General features: G+C 46.5%; 1 protein-coding gene across 1 annotated transcript; it reads left to right on the top strand.

Moving 5' to 3' along the window:
* Nucleotides 1–2058: 2058 nt before the first annotated feature.
* LOC124670721 (ethylene-responsive transcription factor FZP-like) lies at nucleotides 2059–2988 on the top strand. Its single transcript, XM_047207198.1, has one exon. The coding sequence runs from the start codon at nucleotides 2059–2061 to the stop codon at nucleotides 2986–2988; it is 930 nt and encodes a 309-aa protein (XP_047063154.1).
* Nucleotides 2989–7854: the final 4866 nt, after the last annotated feature.

The raw sequence follows: 7854 nt of genomic DNA, 5'->3' as shown, positions 1-7854 counted from the left end.
GAACATCCTTTTCACAAGATGCTCCCAACTAAGATCAATTCATTTCCTTGCATTGTACTTAGGTAATGTAACCTTTTTTCAGTAAAACATAAATTTTACGTAGTTATTGGATTCAGAAGTCTTACCAAAGATATTAAAGTTTAATTCCTCGAGAAAAAAAAAGGGTGGGTAAAAAGTAATCCACGTCACATACTCTTTTGCATCATCCTCACATGGCACACACTTAACAGTCGGTCGCGGTTGACGTTAATTGGGCATTGGATGCAGGAAGTTCATTTCATGCCAATTTGCTCTGTCTCTCTCTCTCTCCCTCTGAACTTTTTGACCCCCAGAAAGCCATGGATTAGGCTCTAGAAAATGGCTCTAGAGAGACATGAAAGGGATAGTTCTCTTGTTTCCTGATTTAATATCGTCACACCTTTCGATTTGTTCTGATTTGAAGCTCACCACCGGCATGCACATGCGCACTAATCCGTAGAATGTCCATTAGGAATAAACAATCAACATAAATCCAATGGCTTTGAGAGGGATAATGATCCTTGTCCAAGCATTTGTCTAGCTCATGCAGGCAAAGCAAAGCTTCACTAGGAAAAAGGAGTCAAAGAGGGCCCTCACCTCATGTGAGAGTCACTCAAGGTTGCATGCATGGAAACAAAGAAGCATAATTAACAGGAAGTGGTGGCATAAGAAAGAGTGCCTTCTACACATTTCACACTGTTGTTTTATCTTGTTTTGAGGGCAAGCTAACCACTCCATTTGAATGTTTCTTCCACACAAGAGGGCGCAATATGATCTTATAGAAGGCTTGGTCAAAACTCGTTAACTTTGACTGTTGATAGTATGCATAGGACTATTTAGATCAATTATATTAAATTAATAACGTTTGATTTCGAAATAGAACAAGTGTGTACTTTTGATTCGTTGTGTTATTTATGGAAGCGATGGTCGAAGAAGTTACCTGTATTGAAGATTGTGTATTTATATATTGTAAAACATATGGATTATCTTTCTCAAATGTTAATCTTTTGGAGTTTGCATGTATTGCGCAAACAAGCACATGGACACATAAGAAAGCAAAGCCATACATGTAGACTGCAAAAAAGCACATAATCGTGTAGCATTTTGGCATGTACTATCATAATAGCTATTGTAGTAGTATCATGTAGCATAAGATTGCAATTGTCTTTTTCAAAACAAATAAATTACAATTGTTCAAAAGGGTCTATGCATAGGTAGGTATGTTCTCTTCTTTCCCCCTTTTCTCATCAGTGGCAGGCATGTTTACACTATCTGATTAGTTTGTGATACTTGGTACTAAGTATTGAATCATCACAGCATGCAAGACAGTATGCGCAACTAAAATGTATGCCACAATAATTAGCTATACTTATAGGATCATTAATTAAAAAGGAGTTTGTCTCAGCAGGGTCTTCTTGGTCACCGGCTTCCTAACTAGCGTGTGTATGCTGATTTATTAATTTGGTTTGGAGAAGAATCAAGTCATAGTCATATCTAGGATGACAAACTAATTAACTTAATTTTATGGACTTGTAGCATGCATAGTCATAAATGAAGTGTACATATGTGTATGAGAACTGAGGGCAGAACATTCCAAGTATTTTTTTTTCTAGCAACACATATACACATGCATATGTATAGTAGCTATCTGACTGACACAACATTCTCCTCATCTCTTTGGTCCTGAGATTAGGGCACACAAATCCAAACACAAGATGCATACATACAACATGCAGTGATCTCTCCCCTCCCTCATTTTCCTCCTAGAATTAAACAAGTGCACTTGGAGTGCAGTGCATGCATGCCACTCCCCTACCTTGCCATCTCATCCACAGTGCCCTCCTTCTAGCTTCTCCCTCCTCCAAGCTTGCTCCCCATTTAAATACCGCCCTGCCTCCCTCCATAGTGAGCACTACACACACTAGTAGCTCACAACATAACGACCACCTCAAGACTCAAGCTAGCTAGCTAAGCTCGCAACACAAGCTACTTACAAAGCTTAGTAGGCTAAGGCTGTAGATACCCTTCAGCTCTTCTGCCATGAGCACTCGCAGCAGCAGCAGCGGTAGTGGCGGCGGCCAGACCTCCCAGATGATGGCGTTCTCGGAGCATTCGCTGCCGAAGCCGATCTTGGGCCAGCCGCTACCTCAGCCGTCGCCACCATCATCGCCGAGCGAGAGGCCGGCTGCGCGTGGCCGGCGGCGCACGCAGGAGCCGGGGCGGTTCCTGGGCGTGCGGCGGCGTCCGTGGGGCCGGTACGCGGCGGAGATACGCGACCCGACGACGAAGGAGCGTCACTGGCTTGGCACCTTCGACACGGCGCAGGAGGCCGCCCTAGCCTACGACCGTGCCGCGCTCTCCATGAAGGGCGCCCAGGCGCGCACCAACTTCGTCTACGCGCACACCGCCTACAACAACTACCCGCCCTTCCTCGCGCCGTTCCACCACGCGCAGCAGCCCACATATGCGTCCTCGACGAACATGCAGTACGGCGGCCAGCAGCACGTAAGCGCGGGGGCGCCGCACATTGGCTCGTACCACAGCCACGGCGGCGGCTACCAGGCGGGTCTTGCCGCCGGCGCTGGCGAGTGCTCCATGCCGGTGGCTAGCGCCGATCATGCCAGCCCGATGGACATACGTCACAGTCACAGCGGACACGACTTCCTCTTCCCCAGCGCGGACGACAACTCCGGGTACCTGAGCAGCGTGGTGCCGGAGAGCTGCCTCCGTCCTCGGGGCGGCGACATGCAGCAGGACGCGCGGCGGTACTCCGTGTCCGACGCCGACGCCTACGGGATGGGCCTCCGGGAGGACGTGGATGACCTGGCACAGATGGTGGCCGGGTTTTGGGGCGGTTCCGAAGCGGCGTACGGCGGGTTCGTCCCCACGAACGGTGGCAGCCACGACATGGTCGCCTCATCGCAGGGCTCGGACACCGGCTACTCCCCCTTCAGCTTCCTCTCCCACTGAAATGCATCTATGCGCCTGCATTGCTCAGTGATCGATCTGATCATGATCAATCGTAGCTTAGCATAGCCGTTTGTTTCGAGAACTTAGTTCGATCGGCGAGTAACACAGCAGTGCGTAGCTGTAGATCATGGAAGAAGACTCAGTCTCAGTGGCACGGTGTGTGTGCCCTAGCTTAGCTAGCTTCATACTATGTACTTAGGCTCCTTAGTACTATCACTACTCTTCTACTACGTTTTCATGCATGCATGGCATGTTTAATTGCATCTCTAATTTGTTTCTCTCTAATTACTTGTGTGGATGGCATGCTTAATTAATTTCTCTCTCTGGTTATCGTCTTGTCGATCGAGAGTAGTAGCAAGGCTCGAGAATGTAGTACGCAGGTATACTGTTCTCTTGATCCTTGAAAGTTTCAGTTTGAGTTGGAATTTTGTTCTATTCAGATAAGAGGAACATGGCAAGTACATACCGGAAGAAAAGGGATAAGACGTAAGAGTACACGCACGACGTACTACGCCTTGAGAGTTCAACGGAAAGGTAGATGTTCACGGACAAGTGTCAAGCAGGCAAGCTCCTTTTTCTTTGGTCGTCAGGTACTTGGTGCTGATTCTAGGGTACGTCAGGGTCAGATCCATCCATCATGAGGCCAGCTCCAAAATATATCCCCCTTGTATATATAAGAAGTGCAGGCTTATATATAAATCCTTCCTGAGGAGACAGTAATACTGATTTTTTTTTTGATAGAGTAGCAAATGGCAAGAAAAGGAAAAAAACCTTTTTCAGTTTACAGAAAGATGATGAAAAAAAATAGAAGGAGAGGATAAAATTTTAAATTGTGCTAGCTACTAGCTAATACAAAACCCCGGTTGGACAATCTGAAGTGAGTAATTTTAGTTTGGATGAAAAATTGTGGTTGCATAATGAAAAGTTAAATGATAATGATAATGCAAATCTCTGCAGACCTTTTGAGGAATATGAAATCAAAAATGCAATTTTCCAGATGGAGAAAAACAAAGCTGCATGACGTAAAGGTTTACAAAAAAAAAAGGAGAATAGATATGAGATAAGCTGAAATTTTACAAGGAAAGACAGAAATGATGCACAGGGGATCATCATCTGCAAACCCTCTCAAGATCGAAGAACAAGATGCTGAGGAGGTTGTCAACTTAGTACTGGAAAAGACTTACCGGTGACGGATGAGTTTTTCGCACTGTGTTGACAGTGTATGCCGACATCACAAGTACACAACCTCTACTAATGTACACCAAAGATGGCACCAGATACACCACGGGTAGGATGCAATGCTGAAGACGAAATTGAGTTTCCACCATCTCTCGTATTTTCTCATCAAGTGATCCCGTCACAGTGGCGACATTCTAGTGGCGATCATTAAACTATTGTTTACATTTGGCCCATGATTTGGGAAGACCCTCAAAGAAATCCAGAGTCTACAAGGTGCTGATGGGTGACAACTGATGGGCTCTATGATGTCGTTGGTTAAGCAGTGACAAACAAATGCATGTGTCATTAATATACTTCAACTGACAAGCAATTTTCAGGACCAGACTGTGATTAGAAACATAGCACCGATGTCTGCAAATTGTTTCTGACCCGTTGTTAGTAACTTAGCAAATTGCAAATGACAACTGGAAACAAAATGCACGAGGTTTTTCGAATGTCACAAATATGACGGTCCCTTCATTAAAAAAAACAAAACTAGACACTGTTAGAGTTGTATTAGCCTTCATATACCATACAACCTCTGTGTATTGGATACGGTTACGATGTACTCCTATACCCTTATATTAACACGTAACCCGTACTAGCTCCACGTACGGTTCAACCCTAATCTTATCATGGTATCAGAGCGGCCTTCTCCCCTCTAGCTGTCTCTCCAGGCGATCTCGTCGCCAGAAATCCGCCGCCGCCGCCATTGGCCGGTGAAGCACCAAAAACAACCACAAAACTCTCTCTCTCCGGCCGCCTCACGCCGCCAGGAGCCTCAAACACCACGACAACAAACCAGAAAACCCAGACAACCTCTCTGATCGCCTTCGATCGTGATCCAGAAAACCAAAACCCAAAACCAAGATAAACCTAGATCCGCCCGGCCGCCGCTGTTCGCCGCCGTGAAGCACCACATCCCAAACACAACCAATGGCCTCGTCTTCGTCCGCCACTGCCGCCGCAAACCTTGCGGCCGCCCTTGGCTCGCCGCCTACAGAGAAACTCACCCGCCAGAATCATCTGTTTTGGAAAACGCAGGTCCTCCCAGCCCTTCGTGGCGCCCAAGTTCTTGGTCTGCTTGATGGATCTGATGCTGCTCCCTCCAAAACCCTCGAAGTTGAAGACAGCGAGAAGCAGAAGTCCACTGTTCCCAACGAAGCCTACGCTGTCTGGCTTGCCCGAGTTCAAACTGTCCTGAGCTATCTGGTGAAAGGGCTCGATGTCGATCTCCTCTCTCATGTTGTTGGTCTTGAATCTGCTCATCAAGCCTGGACAACTATTGAAGGTCTGTTTACCTCTCAGTCTCGCTCTCGCGTGAATATGCTCCGGGGTGCCCTTGCCAACACCAAGAAATTAGAACTGACAGTGCCGCAGTTTATCTCCAAGATGCGCGGTTTTGCGTCTGAGCTTGCCGCCGCCGGGAAAATAGTTGATGATGATGAGTTAAAAGGATACATATTGGGAGGACTTCAGGGGCCTTATACCCCCTTTGTTGCATCAATGAACGCCACACCCAACACCACCCTCACGGACATGTGTGCTCAGCTCCAAGCATTTGACGATCGTGAGGTACTGCTAGCTGAGTCAAGCCAGATTAATCCTGTTTTTCAAACATCTGCAAACATAGCTGCTCGTGGGGGTCCTCCGCCTCGTCCAGAGGAGCCACGCCGTGATGGCGGAGGATACAGAGATGATGGTGGTTACCGTGATGGTGGCTACCGGGAGCGCCGTGACGACTACCGTCGTGATGACCGTGGAGGAGGATACCGTGATCGTCGAGATGATCGCGGAAATTGGAGACGTGATGATCGTGATCGTGACCGTGGCAACTACAGGCGTGATGATCGCCGTGATGTTCAGCGCCGTGATGGTGGAGGTGGTGGCCGCGGCCGTGATGACCGTGGTGCACCCAAGGGAGGTCGTGGTCGAGGCCGGACTCCCACACGTTTTGTTGATACCACATGCCAAATCTGCACCAAGTATGGTCACCCTGCAAATGAGTGTTGGTGGCGCTACTCTGATCGCGATGATGATGATGATGATCGCCGCAATGACCATGACCGTGCTGAGAAAGGAGCCTATGGAGTTGATACAAATTGGTACATGGACACTGGCGCCACTGATCATATCACTGGGCAGCTGAACAAGCTACACACTCATGATGATTATCGAGGTCGCGATCAAGTTCACAATGCAGGTGGTACAGGTATGGCAATACAGCATATTGGTAGATCAACATTGCATACACCCCATAGTTCTCTTAAATTAAATAACATCCTTCATGTTCCTAGTGCCACCAAAAATCTCTTATCTGCTCATAAAATCACTCTAGACAATGATGCCTTTATTGAAATTCACCCATTTTTCTTTTTGATAAAGGACCAGGCCACCAAGCAAATAATGTTTAGAGGTCCATGTCATGGCGGCTTATATCCTCTTGTGCCCACTACTGCTGGTTCTGACAAGCATGCTTTCATCACCATCAAGCCGTCTTCATCCACTTGGCATCGTCGTCTAGGTCATCCGTCGTCATTTATTGTTCAGCAAGTTCTTAGGAAGAATAATTTACCATATTCCCCAGAAATAAATCCCTATGTGCGTGATCCCTGTCAACAAGCAAAAAGTCATCAGTTGCCATATGATGCGTGCAGTCGACACACCTCCGTTGGGAACCCCAAGAGGAAGGTGTGATGCAGACAGTAGCAAGTTTTCCCTCAGAAAGAAACCAAGGTTTATCGAACCAGGAGGAGCCAAGAAGCACGTTGAAGGTTGATGGCGGCGGGATGTAGTGCGGCGCAACACCGGAGATTCCGGCGCCAACGTGGAACCTGCACAACACAACCAAAGTACTTTGCCCCAACGAAACAAGTGAGGTTGTCAATCTCACCGGCTTGCTGTAACAAAGGATTAACCGTATTGTGTGGAAGATGATTGTTTGCGAGAAAACAGTAAAACAAGTATTGCGATAGATTGTATGCGATGTAAAGAATAGGACCGGGGTCCACAGTTCACTAGAGGTGTCTCTCCCATAAGATAAAAGCATGTTGGGTGAACAAATTACAATCGGGCAATTGACAAATAGAGAGGGCATAACAATGCACATACATGATATGATAAATATAGTGAGATTTAATTGGGCATTACGACAAAGTACATAGACCGCTATCCAGCATGCATCTATGCCTAAAAAGTCCACCTTCGAGGTTATCATCCGAACCCCTTCCAGTATTAAGTTGCAAAACAACGGACAATTGCATTAAGTATGGTGCGTAATGTAATCAATAACTACATCCTTAGACATAGCATCAATGTTTTATCCCTAGTGGCAACAAGCACATCCACAACCTTAGAACTTTCCGTCATCTGTCCCAGCATTCAATGGAGGCATGAACCCACTATCGAGCATAAATACTCCCTCTTGGAGTTAAGAGCAAAAACTTGGCCGAGCCTCTACTAATAACGGAGAACATGCAAGATCATAAACAACACATAGGTAATAACTTGATAATTAACATAACATAGTATTCTCTATCCATCGGATCCCGACAAACACAACATATAGCATTACGGATAGATGATCTTGATCATGTTAGGCAGCTCACAAGATCCAACAATGAAGCACAATGAGGAGAAGACAACCAT

This window comes from Lolium rigidum, chromosome 7, assembly GCF_022539505.1.
Source record: "Lolium rigidum isolate FL_2022 chromosome 7, APGP_CSIRO_Lrig_0.1, whole genome shotgun sequence".
Lineage (NCBI taxonomy): Eukaryota > Viridiplantae > Streptophyta > Magnoliopsida > Poales > Poaceae > Lolium > Lolium rigidum.
Note: the sequence above shows the minus strand (reverse complement) of the source record. Positions and strands in the feature narration are given on the sequence as shown.

What these genes read in the sequence shown, in the direction of transcription:
- LOC124670721 (XM_047207198.1), top strand. Translation starts at nt 2,059, where the DNA reads ATGAGCACTCGCAGCAGCAGCAGCGGTAGTGGCGGCGGCCAGACCTCC.